At 48.0% G+C, this 18,831-nt stretch overlaps 2 protein-coding genes across 9 annotated transcripts in view; one reads left to right on the top strand and one right to left on the bottom strand.

The window, feature by feature from the left end:
• The first annotated feature begins 673 nt into the window (after window positions 1-673).
• IAH1 (isoamyl acetate hydrolyzing esterase 1 (putative)) lies at window positions 674-12,640 on the top strand. Of its 3 annotated transcripts, none has more exons than XM_031466541.2 (6): window positions 674-797; window positions 2,236-2,288; window positions 6,655-6,803; window positions 8,922-9,083; window positions 11,100-11,221; window positions 12,283-12,640. In XM_031466541.2, exons 1-6 carry the CDS (start codon window positions 717-719, stop codon window positions 12,463-12,465), a joined length of 750 nt encoding a protein of 249 aa, XP_031322401.1. In that variant the 5' UTR covers window positions 674-716; the 3' UTR covers window positions 12,466-12,640. The 3 variants fall into 3 exon arrangements, with proteins under 3 accessions (XP_031322401.1, XP_031322403.1, XP_031322404.1); XM_031466543.2 differs by having other exon boundaries at window positions 11,100-11,249; XM_031466544.2 differs by lacking the exon at window positions 674-797 and having other exon boundaries at window positions 2,236-2,363.
• A 131-nt stretch (window positions 12,641-12,771) lies between these two features.
• ADAM17 (ADAM metallopeptidase domain 17) overlaps window positions 12,772-18,831 on the bottom strand; it is a 43,768-nt gene continuing 37,708 nt past the window's right edge. For all 6 annotated transcript variants that reach the window (XM_010982687.3, XM_031466534.2, XM_064494739.1 and 3 more), the window contains 5 exons: window positions 18,281-18,411; window positions 17,416-17,494; window positions 16,586-16,674; window positions 15,041-15,091; window positions 12,772-14,536 (listed from right to left, as the gene is read on the bottom strand). In XM_010982687.3, the coding sequence (XP_010980989.2) occupies window positions 14,168-14,536; window positions 15,041-15,091; window positions 16,586-16,674; window positions 17,416-17,494; window positions 18,281-18,411 (719 nt within the window). In that variant the 3' untranslated portion in view covers window positions 12,772-14,167. The remainder of the gene's footprint in view (window positions 14,537-15,040; window positions 15,092-16,585; window positions 16,675-17,415; window positions 17,495-18,280; window positions 18,412-18,831) is intronic.

Genomic DNA, 18,831 nt, shown 5'->3' with positions numbered 1-18,831 from the left:
CCCCTACTACAAAACCCCATGTAGACGCCCTCCCTGATTAGTCAGCCTGCCCTATCACTGTCTTTAGTAAATGTCATAAGCTTTCTTTAAGTGAGGTCAAAATGTTGGCTAAATGGTTGAATAATTATGTTTAACAAGGGTTGGTTTTGTGATGAATGAATCCCTTGGAAGTACTTCCTACCGTTCGTTATTTACACTATTGCCATTTGCTTAAACATCTTCGAGCGGTGGATGTTGTTGGATCTGATGGCGGCGCCAGGTCGCTCTGCTTTCGGGGTTGGTTTCCACCGGGGGAACTGACGGACGACACTGGCCAGACGGCGGGTAGGTGCCGGCTCGCCCGCGTCTCCGACGGGTCGGTGAGCAACCCGAGGGCAGGGTCGCCACGCACACCCAGCACCTGAAGACTCAGATAAGAGAACCAACAAAAAGTGAATGAATGTCGGAGGCCGAGCTTTTGTAAACGGACAAAAATGAGCTTTACAAGAAGTAACAGCTATCGCATGTCTTAAAAATGACCAGTTGGTCGCCTAAGGACCCTTGATCATGGAGCTCCCGAGGGGAAACAGGAAGAATGGTCACCGGGCGAAGACATACACGAAGGTGTTGGACTGCGCAGGCGCCTCCCGTCTCTCCTGCCCCGGGGAGCCCCGCCTCCCGGCCGCTCGCCCCCTCCAGGATATCCGGCCTGGCCCCGCCTCTCGGCCGCCGGTACAATGGCGCTGTGTGAGGCGGTGTCTTGCGGGAGCTCGCTGCTCTGGCCTCGGGTGTTGCTCTTCGGAGACTCCATCACCCAGGTACCGCGGACCCCGGCTCGGCCCCAGTGTGGCCGGGTCTCTTGGGCGTCTTCGCCGCGCCCTCTAGGCCTGGGGCCCCAACGGAAAGCCACGGGCCTGGCTCCAGTGACTGCCGGCGCCTCTCCGCTCCGGGCCGCCTCTCCCCTGACTGTCACGAGGTTGTCGGGGCCTCTTCCCCGCGCCCCGCTTCCCCCAGCCGATGCTGCTCAAGGCTGAGCGCGCCGGAGGCCTGCAGCGACCTCACATGGGCGTCGCGTCCCGGCCGCCCTCGGCCCCCCTTCCTGGCAGTGGTTCATCTCTCGTTGTTGGTAGCTTCAGGGATAGGGACGTCCTGAGGAGGGCGCGCCGCCTCGCAGTACTGGGACACATGTTTCATTTGGAATTAGGGAGTACTGTCTTACACATGAAGTGCGGGGAGGTTACGTGACGAATCCAGGTCAGCCCTGGGAGTGACAAGGCCTGAGTTGGCTGCTCTTTCCTTTCTGTGTCGTTTTTCATAGAGATTTTAGGAAGAGCTGGTACAAGCTGAGGCGCGTTGTTTTCATCTTAATGTCTTCTGGTCAGTGGCAGTTGTCCTTCCCCCAAACATGCTTTAGTCACTTACAGCACGAGCAGTGCTTCGTATCCCACGCCGAGCTTCCCGAGAGGGTCACATGCACAGACCACGGTGGCGACTCAGTCCCTTCCTGCAGTTTAGTACCTCCCTTTCCAGGCAGAAAACATTTGGAAACAGTTCACCTCTGTGCTTCCCTCTGGTGGAACAGGTTGATCTTAAAATGCCTCCAAGAATATAAAGTGGAAAATTATCTTTTCACCCAAGATTATTTCAACTCATATTAAAGAAAAATAGATGTTCTTACTTCAGAAAGGGAGTTCAGTTTTAAATTACCCTCCCATGGTGTTTTTTGTTTTGTTTTTTTATTTTTCTTACATCCAGACATGACTTCCTAAACCAGTTTTCTGTGTATATGCCAGTAAGTGGTAACATTATTTTTAGGTATGCAGGGCAGTAAGGACTTTCCAAATTCATGGGAATGCATCTGAAAAAAAGTTCACCCTGAGTTCTGTAAAATTAATTACGTATTAATTTTTTCAACTATGAAAAGGCAGTACAGTATGGATTTCATTTCCTAACTGAGCGTACAGGTGATTGTCTCCTGTACCTAGGTTTAAGTAGCTTTTTTAGGTAACAGTGACTGTAATATAGGTCTCAATAAGATGCAGATGACTGACTCAAATCCAGTTGACAGGGAAGAAAACCCCTTTACGTCCACAGTGCTGCTGAGGGGTAGCTGTAGTAATCCCTAGAGTGAGCTTGGAGCAGAACAAGTGGGGATGCCAAGAAGTCAGGGAGTGCAAAGAGAAAACGAGGGGAGAGTTTGCTGACCAAAATGTCCTAATTACACTACTACGTAGTAATGGGCTTTTCTTTCTTCAGTTTTCTTTCCAGCAGGGTGGATGGGGAGCATCACTGGCTGACAAGCTGGTCAGGTGAGGATAGTTTCTATACTGATACTTGAGTGTTTATCGATGGAGAAGAGAGAGTGAATGATACAGTTTCAAACAGTAAGTTCCTCCCTTGTTCATCCTTGCCGGCCTTTCCCAGTTAGGGTGTATATGGGATTGGGGAAGAGAAGGCATGCTCTCAGGTTCAGTTAAAACTTTGCCACTGCATGAAACTAAGCCCTAATAAGGGGCTTGGATCCAAAAAATAATGGCTATTCACTAGCTAAACAAGGTGCATTCTTTTTCAGTTATGATACACATGATTTCAATAATTAGTAGGAGTTCAATTGAAAGAACAAAATATATTCTAAAGCCAAAGTTGGATTCATTTTTGGATAGAGATTTTTTTTTCTCAAAAAATTTTCTTTATAAAATATATCAGAAATAGTGATGATACTGATATTTCATTTGCCAAAATTAATTTAAGTTCAAGAGCTTAAAAAATAAAGATTTAGAAATCTTTTCCATATTAAAAACAGTAGACACAAGTATTTGTGTTTGGGGTGTCAGTAAATTGATCAGGAGGAGTTTTGTCTTCGTCCTTTGGAAGAAATAATAAGGTAGTAGCGATAATTTTCTTCAGTATAATTAACATGCCAAGAAAATACATTTTGTTATTTCTAAATGTGAAATGTGTTTTAAAATGTCTTCACTTTCTCCTTCATTTTTATCCCCTAAGCTAGAGATGAAAAAAAATGACCTTCCAGCTTTTTCTGTTCCTAAATGCTTTATTTAAGTTGACTTGATCTAAAACATGGAAGTATCATTTCATCCCTCAGTTTTCTCTTCTGTAAAATGGGGGGATTATAATAGCTAACTTTCATTGAATACTTACCAGGTGCCAGAGCCTATTTAACATATTTTGTGTTTATCTCATTTAACAACTACCCTGTAATATAGTGTTTTATCATTCTCCTATCCATTTTATAGCTGAGGAAAATAAGGTGGAGAGAGGTAAATAACAAGGTCACACAGGGCAGGGAAGGTATAGCTCAAGTGGTAAAGCACATGCTTAGCGTGCATGAGGTCCTGGGTTCAATCCCCAGTGCCTCCTCTAAAAATAAATAATAGACCTAATCACCTCCCCCCACAAAAAAAAAAACAAGGTCACACAACTCGCAAGTGTCAGGTGGCCTGGCCCCAGAGCCCACACTCCTTTGCATCTGGGGATGACAAGGGCCCCTGCTCTGGTGATTGGAGGTGAATAAGCTAATGTGTGCTGACTAGTCAGGTGCCTGGCACGTACGAAGTGCTCAGCAAATACTAACTAGCTTTTGTTGTTAGTGATTCAGTAACCTTCATTAGTCCATTAACCTTTTCTGATCAAATAGAAAATACTGAAAAGCTAAATAATTACTCAAGTGGCCTGAAAAACTCCAGGCATTTCAAATGTTTCACCAATACATAAATAGTTAATAATTCCAGTACTAAAGTTTTGTCAGGTACAGGTGTGATTGCTAGAAGGCCATTTAATTAGAAACTAGTTATTTTTCAGAATTGAGAGTAATTATAAGAAAAGATGAAGTTATAGACAGTGTATGGTCTGGTATGCTTTATTTCTGTCACTGTTTAAAAGCATCTTGTGACAGAGTGATGCACGAGACCAAGTGGCTGCTGGCTGACCCACCAGGAGGCCTCCCCCAGGTGAATTCTCCCCGCCTGGGCTCCACCCGCAAAGAACACCTCCCGTACCTGGGCACACTCACCTCACCCCTATTAGGAACCAAAAGTGCCACAGGCTTGAACCCAGGCAGAGCGGATGACTCACGTGGGCCCGCTGAGCCCACCTTCTTCCAACAGACAGACCCACGTGGGAAGTTAGGCTGCATGGGGAGCACAGGGTTGTGTGTAGAGGTCTTGGCATCAGAGGCACCATCCGCTTCACTGCCCTCCTATTTTGGTGCCAGCACTGACGCTCCCTTCTGTCCCACACCAAACAACTGCCCCTTTGATGGACACAGTCAGTCTTTAGCCATGTTAATACTTGAGGTGAGTTTTTTGCGGGCTGAGGCCCTGAATGTCTGCTTCAGCCACGTGCACAGCCCAGAACTGATTTGATTCAGTGTTTTAATTTAACCTGATTTCCGAGTTTGAAAGTTATGGAGCCACCTTACTGTAACAGCCCTTCTGCACTGCCTACGTGGATAGTCATAAATTTAAAATATGTAATTCTGTCCCAGAGTGACAACTTTAAGTTTTAGCTATTTTAAATAAGATGTTTGTATACTCATTATAAAAGCATTTTAACCATTCTGAAATCCACTTAAATGCTTTTAAAGTTTATTGATACTTTCATCGGGTTTTTTTAGCCTTATCCAAATATTTTTTTAACTAAAAATACTTGGTTCGAAGGAGTTAGAATAAACTCACCTTTTTTCAGTTTTTAAGAGCTTCTGCTGTTTGCTTTTAAAGATATGCCCTTGCCCACTGTCATTTATAAAAACCTAATTTACATTTTTTCTGGAGGGCAATTTTACTGAGCCTGGATGTTAAGGAAGGAATCTTTTAATTTCTATCCTTTTCCCATCTTCATCTGAACTTAAATACCTGTTGTTAGCCAAGAATTCATGTAAAGTCCTTTCTTAATTTTCCAGTTTCTTTAGCCTTTTGAGTAACTTGGGTTAATTGATTATGTGTTATTCAATCCAGAGAAATTCAGATACTCTTCCCCTTTCAGAAGGAAACTATAACAGTTCCAACCCTGGGCCTCACTAGCAGCTTTTTCCTGGTTCAGGGCCTTATAATAATGATATTTAAAAAACAAAACAAAACTGTGATGGCTGCCGTTATCGAGCTCATTGTATGTGCCTGACCACCACACGACTTTTCATCTTCACATAACCGAGCAGGTTAGGTATTAGCGTTCACCTCTTACCGCTGGGGAGACTGAGGCTCAGAGAAACTGAGTAAATGGCCAAGGCCTCCCTGCCAGTCTAGGCGGGGGGATCCAGGCAGTGCTGCTCTAACTGTAGGTGCTGCCCTGTCACGTTGCCCTGTCCCGGCCACACCGGGGCCTCAGCGAGGGGGCTGTTCTGCCTCTTGTTTTTTAAGTAAGTGCTGCAGTCACTTAGCCACTGGGTGGATGTACGGCAGACTTGTCAAAATTCTAGAGTCTTCCACTGTGAAGTATTGTAAGTGGCGTCTTTAAAATGGCCAGTCAGCTTTTTGTAATCATTACACATTAAAAACACAAGAATCACACTTAGAAACGTGTGGCTGAATTTGTTTTGTTCCGAAGATGCTGAGAACTTTCCGAGTGGCGTCAAAACAGCCTCCTGCCGCTGCCCTCCGGCATCCGGTGCTTGGCCTCAGGCCTGCAGTTACTCATTGGTGGCCTGGCCTCTCTGCTTAGTTGTTTACATGTAGGAATTTGAACCATACACCAAAGTAAACCACATCAATTTGTTAACCATAAATTGAACTCTGAGATTCATTATTTTTTTTTAATGGAGGTGCTGGGGATTGAACCCGGAACCTCGTGCATGCTAAGCATGCGCTCTACCACTGAGCTATTCTCACCCCCTACCCCGGAAAAAAATTTTTTAATGGGCAACTTGAAACGTCTACAAAATACACAAGGTCACAGCTGCTGAATGTTGGAGCTGGGATACTAACCCAGGCAACCAGCTCACTTTCCATCTTTGTTTTTTCGGTTTACCATATAGTACTGTGAATCATACCTTTTTAAGAAGGAATAAAATGCCTGTTAACTGGCTTAAACTAAAACAAAATTAACGTATATTTCTAAAACTACTGGATCAAAACCACTGGGTGATAATGATAATGATAATGATGTGTTAATGGAGTTTATCACCTGTAACAGATATACCCACTGGTGGGCAGGGTGGTTAGTAGGGGGTTGCGGACAGGGAGTATGTGGGAAATCTGTACCTTCCGCTCAACTTTGCTGTAAACCTAAAACTCCTCTTAAAAATAGTCTATAAAAAAGTCTCAGAAATATTGTATACACTTACCCCATTAGAGTTCCAGCCAAGTGACTTCCTAAGATGCTTGGCTCAGACTAATACCTGTCTGCTGTGAACTCCATCTGCAGGACCCGCTGCATGAAATGAAGTGCTTGAGCTCAGCAGTCTGCAGATGCAGTCCTAGCCTCTTTGTTCATCTTTATTTATGACCTCTCTCATCTAGGAATGGGGTGGATTCACCTATATCCTGGAACAAGGAAGGAAGACTGACGTGCTTCAACTGTGTTACTGCTCCAGTCTCATCAGAACGGAGCCTGGGCAGCATCCGTGCCCTGTCAGAGCCCGGGGCACACACTGCGCGTGGGCTATGGGGGACAAGAACAGTTCTTTGCCCACAATTCAGCTTTAAAATTTTTTCATTTCAGAAAGTGCGATGTTCTGAATCGTGGATTTTCAGGTTATAACACCAGATGGGCCAAAATTATCCTCCCAAGACTAATCAGGAAAGGGACCAGTTTGGACACCCCAGTAGCAGTTACAATCTTCTTTGGTGCCAATGACAGTGCACTAAAAGGTAAAGGCATTTTTGTTTTCTTAGTTCATTTTAAATTTTTTTATGTTACAGCAAACTTAAATTTATATGCTTTTTCCAACTGTTTACTTATCTCCCAGTAGGTAAAGTTTTGCCAAGTTTATAATGAGTTCCCTAGTTTACTTACATGTATTTCTTCTGGCTTTAATGTCAGGGAATTTTATTCCCAGCTTATGTTCTACCTGCCTGGGTTGTTGATAGACCTGAAATTTGAAACACTTTAATGTGTTTTAGAATCCATTAGCGCCAAGCTAAATTTCTAATGTTTCTTTCTCTTTAGTTGATGTAGTTGGTAGCAGAGGGCTTAAATGTACAACTTACAGTGTGACTCACACTAATGGAAAAAGAGTAGCTCTGGGCAGCAGCACCGTGACCCGGCGCAGGCTTGACTCCTGGGCAACGGGAAACAGGTGTTTTCGGGAAGAACTGCTGCCGAGGCTGGAGGCCAGGCTGGCCGAGCACAGGCCTCTCTTCCTTTCCTAGTCGTGGAAGGAGAGCCCTCTGCTCGGCATGAGGGAGGAGAGCAGTCAGCTTCCAGAGGTTTCTCCCGCCCCCCCCCCCATCTCCGCAGCGCAGGCACACATGGGGCCTCTCGGGTGAGGCTGGAGAGGAAGGGACAGCTGCCAACTGTGACGCAGGGAGCTCTCGCCGCCTGTGAGAGATGATACATCACTGGTGTTGGTTGAGTCTGTAAGGTATTTGGAGAAGTCAGATCTTCACCTAACATCTTACACCAAAAAAACTAAGAAAACTGCAAAAATTAGAAGTTTTTTAAAAGGTAAATTTTATCAAATTTAGGACAAGGAGAAACACTTTCTAAGTACAAAAAAAAATGGAGGAAGTTGCAAAGGAAAAAACAGATTTATGAAATAAAATAGCTTATTTTTTAATGTAGAAATCAGTAAGAAAAATATCCCAATAAAAAAACAGGCAAATGCAGGAACAGATCATTCACAACAGAAATTTAATAACCAATATATGTTTGAAAATGTGTAAAAACTTCCATCATCCACAAAATGAAAATTAAAACAAGGAATTTGGGCTTTTTGATTCTCAAATCAGTAGTTTTAAGCAATAATACTTAACAGCTGACAAGTGTGGAGCAGGCCCCCTTACATTACTGGTGGGGAGACTTGTAATCCTTCTGGAAAGCTGTTTGACCACATGTATCAAGAGACTTCCACCTAAGGAGACACTCAGCAGTGCACCAGGTGCCTGTGCAAAGGTTTCTATGAGCTATTATTTCTAGTAGCAAAAGACCAGAATGCTGCACAGCAGGGAAATGCACTGGTGGTGCTTGCCCTGCACCAAACACCACGTTTCTGAGGACTGTTTGCGGACAAAGAAATGCTTGTAATGTTATGTGGAAAGCAGCACAATATGGCCGTTTATCTTCAGTGTGACCCCCCCTTTTTTTTTATTTGTTCATATTTACATGGAAAAGACTGGAAAGAAGTAGGTTTTTTCTGGATGGTAGGATCACGAGGGCGTTTATTCCTTTCCTAAATTATACTGATGTGTAGTTTGCAAATGGCCTGCAGTCAGCCTTAGAATCCTTGAGTGCGAGCCCGTCTAGAAATAATCCTTTGCAGCTGAAGAGCTGCTGCCTAGTTTACGTGTTGAGAGCGTCCCCTGTGGCGGGCCCGATGCTCTAAGTGCCTCGCACACTTTGCTGGTATAACTCACAGCAACCCTCCAAGGTGGACCCTGTCATCGTCCTCAATTCACCAGCAAGGAAAAGGTTGATCAGAAAGGTTGGTCATTTGTCCAGGGGCACGAGGCTGGTCGGTGACAAAGCCAGGCCGGTGGTAGCTGGGCCATCTCACTGTGCAGCTCAGGCTCTTTCCTTACAAGTGCAGGCTGGTCGATTAACAACCATAGGACCACTAGAGGAGAAAGAAGAGAGCGCTTGCAAGGCCCCGAGCCAGGGCCTCTGAATCCCGTTTTATGAAGCACCATGTACTTGAACTCTTCTGTCCTTGGTGCTGTACAGCCCCGGCCCCATCATGAGTTCTGCACACCTGCGTGTGCATTTATCTCCCTGTCATCCACATAACAATCCTGCCCTTGGGCTGAAGCATCCACATTCCTCCCAAACAGACGAGAACCCCAAGCAGCACGTCCCCCTGGAGGAGTACGTTGCGAACTTGAAGAGCATGGTGCAGTACCTGAAGTCCGTGGACGTGCCCGAGAGCAGGCTCGTCCTCATCACGCCGTCCCCGCTCTGCGAGGCCGCGTGGGAACAGGAGTGCCTCCAGCAAGGTGAGCGGGGCTCCCGGACGTGGGCCCCTGGGGTGGGCCCCTGGACACTGGCCTCCAGCCTGTGCACCTCCAGTTCTCAAGGGTGGGTGAATCCACATTTGTCAGCTTTCAGTTAACACAGGTAGAGGAGCGTTCCCCTCATGTCCCACCCGAGAACTTTTGACAAAGAAAGGGGATTCTTGCGTGGGATGAGTCGGCCCCCTGGCCTGGGATCGGCTGCTTTGTATTTGCCTGACTCCAAGGTGCACACGAAGCCACTGAGAATCAGGCCGAGCAGCCCAATGAACTGCAGCCCGCCCGGTGCTGAGGCTCGGGGTGCGTGCACCTGTACACGGACGTCCGCACCAGGGCATCTGCCTGACTTCCCAGCAGTGGGAGGTGCCCGCCGCTGGTCACTTTGCTCATTCCATCTGGTTGTGGCCCTTTCTCCACTGCCTTGCCTCACCTGTGATCCTCCCTCCACAGTGGGGCCTCTCACCCCAGAGCAAAGGCTCCTCTGTAGGTCCCTGGCCCAGAGGCGCCCCAGTGCGAGGCTGCCACCATGTCTCTGTGGTTGAGCGACTGGAGGCAGCGCCTAGGCTCACCCGCGCCAGGCTTCTGCCTCGCTACCGTCGGCGTCAGTTTTATCCCCACAAGCTGTTCATCTTTGCACCTGTACGTGCTTCACCAGGACCTGGCCGGGTGCTCAGGATGCAGAAGTGACTAGAACCCAGCTTATTGGGCTAGTGAGGGAGCAGGGCCAGCTGTCAGCAGATGTTTGAAGGATGCTGGCACAGAAAGAGGACGAAATGCCCTGCTGTTAGCTCCAGAGGGCAGATAGAGGACCCCTCCCCAAGGGCGTCATCTGAGGTGACTTTAGGTCACAAGAGGGTTCCTCCCTGCATCAGGGGTCGCTGGTGAGGTAGTGTCATCGCAGGGACATTCATGTGAAGCCTGGACGAGCAGAGGTGTGCCGGCCAGAACTCAGCACTTCTCACGTGGCAGGTCACAGCCCACTTGTGGAGCATGAAGCCAAGTGAGTTATGTAACATTTTTTAAATGAACTGTAATAGACTAGAAAAATCCGTATCTAGCATGCAGTGGACATGTCTTGGGAGACTGTCACTCATGTAGATGTGTGTGTGATGAGTCCTGGTGAGAGACGTTTTTTACTCTAGTTTCAGCCGGGTTTACAAGCCATCAGAGCACATATGTTCTCCTGGGGTCCACGGTTAGCAGGTAGCATCACCTGGGGCCTTGGTAGAAATGCAGATTCTTGGATTCTTCCCAGACCTGCTGAAGCAGAGCCCCAGGGCGGATCCCTGTGCGTCCCCCAGGTCACCCTGCTGTACCTAAGGTTGAGAACCCTGCACTGCACTGGAGGTGGGTAAACTGTGCCCCACTGGCTACAGCAAATAGTTTTATTGGACGACAGCCAGGCATGTGGTCTGTGGCCACTTTTGAGCCTTGACAGCAGATTGACTAGTTACCTGCAAAGCCTGAAGTGTCTTGTCCAGCCCTATGCAGAAAAGGGTTGATGACCCCCAGGCTGGCCTGAGTGACCTCTGTGGTCCCTTCGGGCTCAACCCTTCCCTGGTTCAAAGTCTACAAGTGAATTTTCCACTCTGTGGCGGTGGCTCCTCATTACATATAAAAATTCAGGGGTCTCGGCCCAGCATCCCTCTCCAGAGAACCCCTCACAGCCACCAGCCCAACTCTGTTCGCCTCTGGCCTGCATTCTCGCCGAGCACATCAGCTCCCCCCGTGCTTCCTGTCTCTGCGTCCATTTGGTGTCCTCTAAATGCCCTCCGTGTTTCCCTCGTCCCATGGCCCCCGGATCTGTGCTGGTTGGTAGAGCAGCACACTGGTGCCCTGTGAGGCCCGTCCTTGGGTCCCCAGCCCCGAGGTTGGCCCGCTTTGGTCCGTAAGCACACGCCTGATTCCTCAAACTGAGAAACCCTCCAGGTAGTTGAACTCGCACAAAGCCCAGTACTTGGGTTTATCAGTTTTCACCTGCATTCTCTCTCCTCTCAATAGGTTGCAAATTAAATCGCCTGAACGTGGTTGTTGGTGAATATGCCAGGGCCTGTTTACAAGTAGCCCAAGACTGTGGGATTGATGCACTTGACCTGTGGACCCTGATGCAGAAGGACGGTCAGGTACAGTGGCTGGCTCGGTCCTGTCGGGGTGAGTAGGAGCCCACAGAAGTGGCCCAGCTGTGTGCTGTCTGCCTGGAACGCTCTGAGTAGATGAGATAGTTGCTCCTTTCACCAAATAGAACAGAAAAGTTGGGATGGAGTGGATGGAGGGGAGGAACTGGAGAGGCTCCAGGACGGCCTGCAGACCTGGCACCTTGCTTGGCCTGGCTCCTCACCCGCACTCAGCGGTTGGCATCATATTCTAGGGGCCCCATAACAGGAACTGGCATGTTGTGAAATAAATAAGCAAGAAATGGTTCATATTTAAGAACATCTAGGCTAAGTTTCATATTATGGAGCCAAAGGAAAGTTAAAATTTGTTAACAGGCAAAGCAGTGAATTTAAGTATGGTTTAGAAAAGTTATGCTGTTGAGGAAAGGAAATTGCAGAGAACTGGGCTAGTGACTCTCAGAAAGTCGTTTTAGCCTTAACATATCAAGGGTCTAGAACTGGGAAGGTCTCCCTTAATGATCATCTGATCTAAAACAGCAGAGATGAGAAAACTAAGGCCCGAGAGAAGACTGGTCTGTAGTCATGAGCTAGCTGGCGCCCAGGTTCCAACAGGGATGGGCGCGCGCTAGTGGACAGAAAAGGTTCTTCCCCAAAGGAGGCAGGGCTCTAACGGCAGGTGCTCCTGGCCTCAGGGCATGGGAGGGACTGGACTCTTGGCTGGATGGTACAAAATCTCTGCACCTGATAACGTGCCTGCTAACTTAATACCTAGACTAAGAGTCAAAAACAGTCTGACACACTGGGCCCTGAGCTCTTTGGACAATTTTTTTATGTTGATTAATGTACCGTATTCACTTGGTAAGCCTCTCCTTCCGATGACCTGGAAGGACATTTCCGCTCAGGTACTTATTAATGGTGTGAGGTTTTACGAAGCCTCCACAAAGGGTGTGTGAACGTTTACCCAGGTAGCGCAGCCCCAGGAGACTGCTGGCCTGGGGCTGGTGACCTGCCGGCTGCGGCCACAGCTGGGAGCCCCGTGCACACCTTGACTGAGTTTTCTTCCCTTACAGGACTTTTCTTCCTATCTGTCAGATGGACTACATTTATCACCAAAAGGAAATGAGTTTTTGTTCACCCATCTTTGGCCACTGATAGAGAAGAGAGTCTCTTCCCTGCCTCTGCTGCTCCCTTACTGGCGAGACGTGGCAGAAGCCAAACCGGAACTAAGCCTTCTGGGGGACGGAGACCATTAGTCCCCGGAAACCAAGCCCGGCTGTTAACCTGCAGAACAGGACGTCGCCAGCGCACAGAGGTCCCAAGAGAAGCGGTCAAAGTATTTTTTTCTCATGTTTAAACCTTTGCTCATGACCCTGGAACACAAACCACTAACATCTGCCACCAAGATTAATAAAAGCATTAGAAGTTTCAGGAAGGCTCTGTACCTAGGTGCGCTGTGTTTTGATAATATTTATTGATCGATGCAGGTGTTACCAGTGCCCCAGCAACACAATATACCCTGAGCAGCTTGTTAAGTCTATAAATGGAAAAAAGGTAGACAGTTTTGTTTTCTTAAAAAGTCACAATTTTATAAAAAATGGTTTTCTTACATCCATCTGGGAACCATTTCACTCACACATACACCCACACACCCCACTCACCTATCAGATTCCAAAAGGGTAACTAAAATGTAAGAATATTTTGACGAGTTAAAAGACAGCAAATACCACGAGATACAAGTTCAAGTATTAGTGTAACAGGTATCTGCGTAACAAACGGTCCTTAGAAAAAAGATACGATTTATCACAGGTTTGGTTGATTGCCCTCGAAGCTTACGAGTTATCTCAGTTAAGATGTGTTGGCTGGTGAGCACATTTCAGTACTCTTAGCAGGGGAAAAAAGCTTTTAAAAGGAAATCAGAATTCAATCTGATGGTTTTCGTCCTTCACACAGTAAATGCAGACCATCCTGAAGCACTAAAGCAAGAAGTAATTCGGGTCAATACCAATGTGTTTTAGGAATCAGCTGTGTGGGGATGAAACCCCAGGCCGGCACACCACACCCTGTTCTTTTGGCGAGAACTGTCTCACGTGCCCTCTTGGCCACTAGTGTTTGAGAAGAGGTGACCATACTCTTACTCTGAAGTAGCTTAGGTTTTCTGAATGGTGAGTTTAAGAGCAGTATCACATACATGAAGATACTTACAGAACACAGAAGAGCCGCCCAGCTAATGAGGACCCTAGACAATGGGCAGGATTCTGTGAATTCATCTGGCTGCAATTTGTAACCCTCACTGTAAGCTAGATTGCTTTAATTCTAAAAATTAGAAACTGTAAAAATTTAGAATTACAAAGAAACATTAACCCAACATATTCCTAAATTTAGATGTGTTAATTCTCCCATCTGCTAAAAATCCTGGGTCATACTCAGCAGCAGAACCCACATTTTGGAGAAGGTGTGACTTGGTTTTATAACCCTTTGTCTTTGCTTGAAGGCAAAAAGATAAGTCTATTCTGTGTTCCAGTCATCCTCACGAGAAACTGCTAACTGCCTCGTTAAGGCCACCAGCTGAGTACAGTGTATGAAACAATGGGTCATCTCCCTAGTCAGTGCTGTTCTCAATAGAAAAGGTTAATTTACAAAAACGTAAATATTCATAACCTAATCCAGCTGTAGTTTCTGCTTTTGCACCACAGGTTGAAGGATATTTTAACGACCAAAAAAAACTAAAACCTGAAAGCCTCACAATAAGCTAGATTCACCTTACCTCTTCAAAAGGAAAAGGGCCTAACCACACAAGTATTACGTATGCAGAGGAAGTCCAAACACATGACCGGCATCTGCTGAGAAGTCACTTCCTTCTTTCTCCCAAATCTTCACAAAATATATGCAGTGATTTGAGGTCAAATCTATAGGGACACTCCGCACGCTCCCTCAGAGCACGCACGCAGCCCTGACTTAGCACTCGGTCTCCTTGCTGTCCACGCGGCTCTGCCGCTGCAGCTTGAAAGACGAGGCCTTCTCACTTCTGGTGACCGGGTGGTCCGTGAGGTCCTCAAACGACTTGGCGGCGGTGCTGCTACTTGGGAAGGGGTCCTTCTCGAGGCCGTCTTCGTCCACATGCGAGTCCGTGCTGGGGTCCTCCTGGATGGTGTCCATCCGCTGGTGGTCCGCTTTCAGAGCCACGGGCCCCGCAGGCCCGGAGGGCGGGGCGGGGGCGGCCTGCAGGGGCTGCAGGGGCTGCAGGCGGCCTGGGGTCTGGGGCGCAGGGAAGGGCTTGATGATGCGAACTGAGGCTGAATCCATGCTGCTGAGCATCTCGACGTTCTGGAAAAACAGGGAGCCGACGATGAATCCCAGGTCCCCCACTCCAACCTTCCCCACCAGACAGCCACACGCCATGGGCGCCCTGATCCCCGTGACATGGAGAGCATGAGGTGAGACGCCCCAACCTCAGAAGCAACTCAGACAGCTTCCAAACATCTGGACGACTCGCCATTTGAAGACCCAAAAGAGACTCATAAGAAACAACCCTGTCAAGATCCCGAGAGACTAGATCTCCCACCAAGTGCTGAACAGCCAGTCACTCAGGGTTGTAGCAAGGGCGGGCGGCGCTCCTCTGCTGTCTCATCCAAGTTCACTGTCACTGTCACAGAATTTACCTTAACATCCAACCTAGATCCTTCCTGCTACAACATGACATCCCACCAGCCAAAGAAGGGGCAGCCAGAAAGGCCGACAGCTCTCGCCGGGGCGGCCAGTGAAGGCGCTGGCTTAGCAGGTCTCAAAACGCAACTGAAAACGATGGTTTCTTTCGTGTCGGATACTCACACTGGGGTGGAACAGAGACAGAGACTCATACTGCTTGTCCAGCTTCTTATCCTGGAAAGAAAAGAACAGCGAGGTTTCAGAAAGGCCATTCCCTGTGAGCAGCGAAGGCTCCTTCCTGAGAAGCTTCTCCGAGTATTAAGAACTAACTTGAGTTGTAGCAGGTGGTAGCAGGCCCAGCAGAGGAGAATGAATCTCTTACGCAAGCTTTAAGAGTTCTGCCAGAGTGTTTCCTTCGCACTTGAAGGAAATATGTTTTTGGCATCAAGCAAGGAAACAGGCAAGGTTTCTGAGAGGAACCCCCACACCGCGGGCAGGAACAGGGCACCTCCCCGCATGTGCAGTGCTCAGAGGCGCGCTGACCACGAGGGCAGCTCTGGGGAGGCTGAGGCGCTGGGCCTGCGGCCTCACCTGGCCCAGGCCTCACACTGCCCCAGCGCCCCACAGCCCTAATACCCTTCTCAGCTGTGTCCCAGAGCTTCTGTGTTCCAGACTCTTAGAGGAACTGGGCTTCAAGTCCTGACATCACACTGCTGCAGAAAGCTGAACATGTGGTCCCTGCCTGTGGCTGACAAGTAACAGATGACCCTGGGCGAGGCCGAGGCCGAGAATGCAGGCCTGGCTTCCAGTATGGCTGCCCCAACCGTCCCCTGTAGAAACAAGCCACTGCCCCCCTGCTGTTGGCAGCTCTGCTCAGGACTCAAGGGTCAGGCCTCACGGTCCACAGTCGTAACTTTCACTGTAAACAAAGTAGGTTTGACTCTCAAGTAAAAGGAACCATGATGGATGGCACTGTCACCTGTCTGTCGAAGGTCACCCGTGTCCCTTTTAACACAGCTCTGCTTTAGCAGAGATGCCCCCCCGCCCCGTACACATCAGGCCCACCGCCCTGACGAGGAGCCGGGTAGTGAGACAGCAGCGCCCAGGGAGGGCAGCAGCGGCCGTGAAGCGGTGCCAGAGTCGCCCAAGTGCCCGCGGGAGGGCACCGCGGGGAGCGGCAGCCCAGGGCTGGACGCCTGGGTCTGACTTCCTCGTCTCCACGCAGGAGACAAGTCCTCAGTCTCTCACAGGGGAAAGGTGAACGGATTTGTAAGAAAATCTGCAGTCTCGCAGATAAAGCCCAATTCATTGTGTTAGCGGTTACTCATTTTAAACAATAAAAAAGACTGCTCACGATGACCGTTTGGGAGGATTTGAATACTCTCCATGTGCTGTCTGGCGTTCGCTCTTTACAACAGAGTCAGCCTGAAAATGCTCGTTTAGAAGCTTCACTCGTCAGAGGCCCTGCCCAAGTCTAGGTAAGCAGCCTCGTGCGCTTAGAATATCAAATTCCCCAGAAATTATACATGAGAACAAAACACACACACAAAATGTAACTATTCAAAAAGACTACTAGTTACCCCTTTCACAAAATGTGTTTTTCCAGGGATAACACTGGATATAGGAGGTCAGATTTTTCTAAGAGCAAATTTTATCTTTTCAAAGGTTATATGGTTGGAGTTGTTCAAAATTCTAATACGTTTTACTACTTAAAAAACAGGGACTTACCACACAGTGGACAAGAATGCTGAAAGGGATCCAAAATATCAAGGAGAAAACCAGGACGGAGCCTACGATGTTGTCTGCTAAAAACTTCCCTGCGGACAATTCCAGACAGTCAACGTCTTAACCAAGAACTTTAGAAATTGAAAATTAAATGCTCTTAGAATATTACCATGTGTCAAATGCCTCAGACCGTCGGCTGGGACCTAGCACTGACTCCGGCCCAAGAGGCGAGCCCACGGCGCCTGCACCAGCCCCGACCCCCTGCCCACACTGCGCGCCCCCCGCAACGGCCCCAACGCGCTTGCCGAGAACAGGCCACGTGACAGAGGGCCTCTGCGGTCCCTGGAGGGACGGCATCCGTGGACTCACCCAAGAGGAAGCCACTATGAGGAACGATGCTTACGGAGGCAATGCTGTTGCTATCTGGGTATTATTATTTTTGTGACTAAACTATAAATTATGAACTCCAGAGGACACAGTGCATCCTCGCTTCAGCAAAATCTGAGGCTCACTTTTAAATAAATGATTCTTACACCAAGTAGGTTTCAGATTTACAATCTATAGGAATGAACCAGGCTTATGCTGTTACATGTTCGTTTGTTTTTAGTAAAGAAGCCAATATTCTGACTTCCCTTGTCTGAACACTTGTGCATCCACACTATCCAGGGGCAGACCCATGAGTCCGTTTTATTTGGCCAACAAAGTAGTTTCAAAACAAAAGTGGTGACTATTTCCACCTTCTATTGCAGGATCAGAGCGTATCAGTCTGAAACTACACTTTTCTAGGAATCAGCTCAGTTCTAAGCAACAAACCACGTGGGGGAGCCACCTACCAAAAGTATTGATGCTCAGCTTGTCAATGAACTCCCAAAACCGCTCGATGACGTCCTGCACTCGCTTCTCACACTTGCCCTGTGAACAGAAGACGGACAGCGTAACCCCTAACGGCAGTGCATTTACTTAGAAGGAACGGGGCTTTATACGAATAATTAACATGCAAAGGGCTCCATTAAAACCAAACAGCCAGGGGACCCATCTTTGACACAGTGTAATGGGTACCTAGGAAAGCGGGTAGCTGTCACCGATACTCCACAATCAGTCTGTGTTTATAAGTGAATTTAGAATGACCCAAAGACAAAACAAGAACACCAACTTGTTAAAGATGGAGCGATTCCAGGAGGAGCTGCCCTGATACACACACAGTGGATGGGAAGAGCCGAGCGGACAGCCCGGAGAAGCCTCTAGAGCCCTTTAAAGCCTCTTCCCTGACTGTGCAGGAATGAAACCATGTTTCTGTGAGAGCAAAAGGGTCTGACTCGGGCAAGTCAAGCCGCCTGGGGACCTTTCCTACCCATCCAGCACCTGTTTCAAAATCAAAACTTGCAATTCTGTAATATCCGTGAATTTTATAATTAGCCTAGAAAACCAAATAAGCAAGACTGACTGCCTAAAAGCCATTCAATTTTACCACAAAGTCCCCTCCGAGGTCCTGCCCAGTCTCCTGAGAGCACTCGGTCCCCTCCTCCCAGGTCACACCCACACACACTCCGCTGGACTCTCACACAAGGACGAAACGGTTAGAAAGACACGGTGGCATCTGTGTTCTCATTTCCTTCCATTTGTAAAATCAAGGATTTACTATATAAAAACTTCACATCTGGCTGTTACAGAAAAAGTTGTACGTAAGTCAATACTCACATTCATGTCACAGAATCCTACTGTACACGGCTTTCCCTTCCTCAAAAATAAGTTCTTCTGCTCGGCGTCGACGTAGGGCACGCACCGGCCCGAGGGGTCCCTGCAGCACACCTTGCATGAGTTGTCGGTTTCTGAAATGGAGCAGGAGCCCGCTTAGACGCGCGCCCCTCCCACCACGCTCCCGCAGGGGAAGGGCCGCATCCATTCTTTACTTCAAGAGCTAATATTATCCAGGTTTCACCCCCACCAAGGAGTAACTTCTGAGTTCAGGCTCCTCGGCCCTCAGAGAGGCCACAAGGAAAAAACAACTCACAAAGACATGTTTCCTTTCTTTAACAGATGAAAAGCCAAATTATTCTACTCCAAACCCTTTATAATGCTAAATGTTTCCCTTTGTCCCACTGTTCTTAGTACACTGCTGGTTTCAGTCCTTGGCTTCTCAGTTTCCAGCACACTCTGGAAAGCCACGGCTCCAGCGAGAGCCAAGCGGCTGTGACAGGACAGCCGGCCTCCGGCGCGGATCCGAGTGGCCCGCCAGCAACACACACACC

Source organism: Camelus dromedarius, chromosome 15 (genome assembly GCF_036321535.1).
Source record: "Camelus dromedarius isolate mCamDro1 chromosome 15, mCamDro1.pat, whole genome shotgun sequence".
Taxonomy (NCBI): domain Eukaryota; kingdom Metazoa; phylum Chordata; class Mammalia; order Artiodactyla; family Camelidae; genus Camelus; species Camelus dromedarius.
The sequence above is the reverse complement of the archived record's forward strand: the minus strand, read 5'-3'. Positions and strand labels throughout refer to the sequence as shown.

Coding starts and splice junctions, on each gene's coding strand:
- IAH1 (XM_031466541.2), top strand. CDS start 717: ATGGCGCTGTGTGAGGCGGTGTCTTGCGGGAGCTCGCTGCTCTGGCCT. Junction 2,289..6,654: donor CTGGCTGACAAGCTGGTCAG/GTGAGGATAGTT, acceptor TTTTCATTTCAG/AAAGTGCGATGTTCTGAATC. Junction 11,222..12,282: donor TGATGCAGAAGGACGGTCAG/GTACAGTGGCTG, acceptor CTTCCCTTACAG/GACTTTTCTTCCTATCTGTC.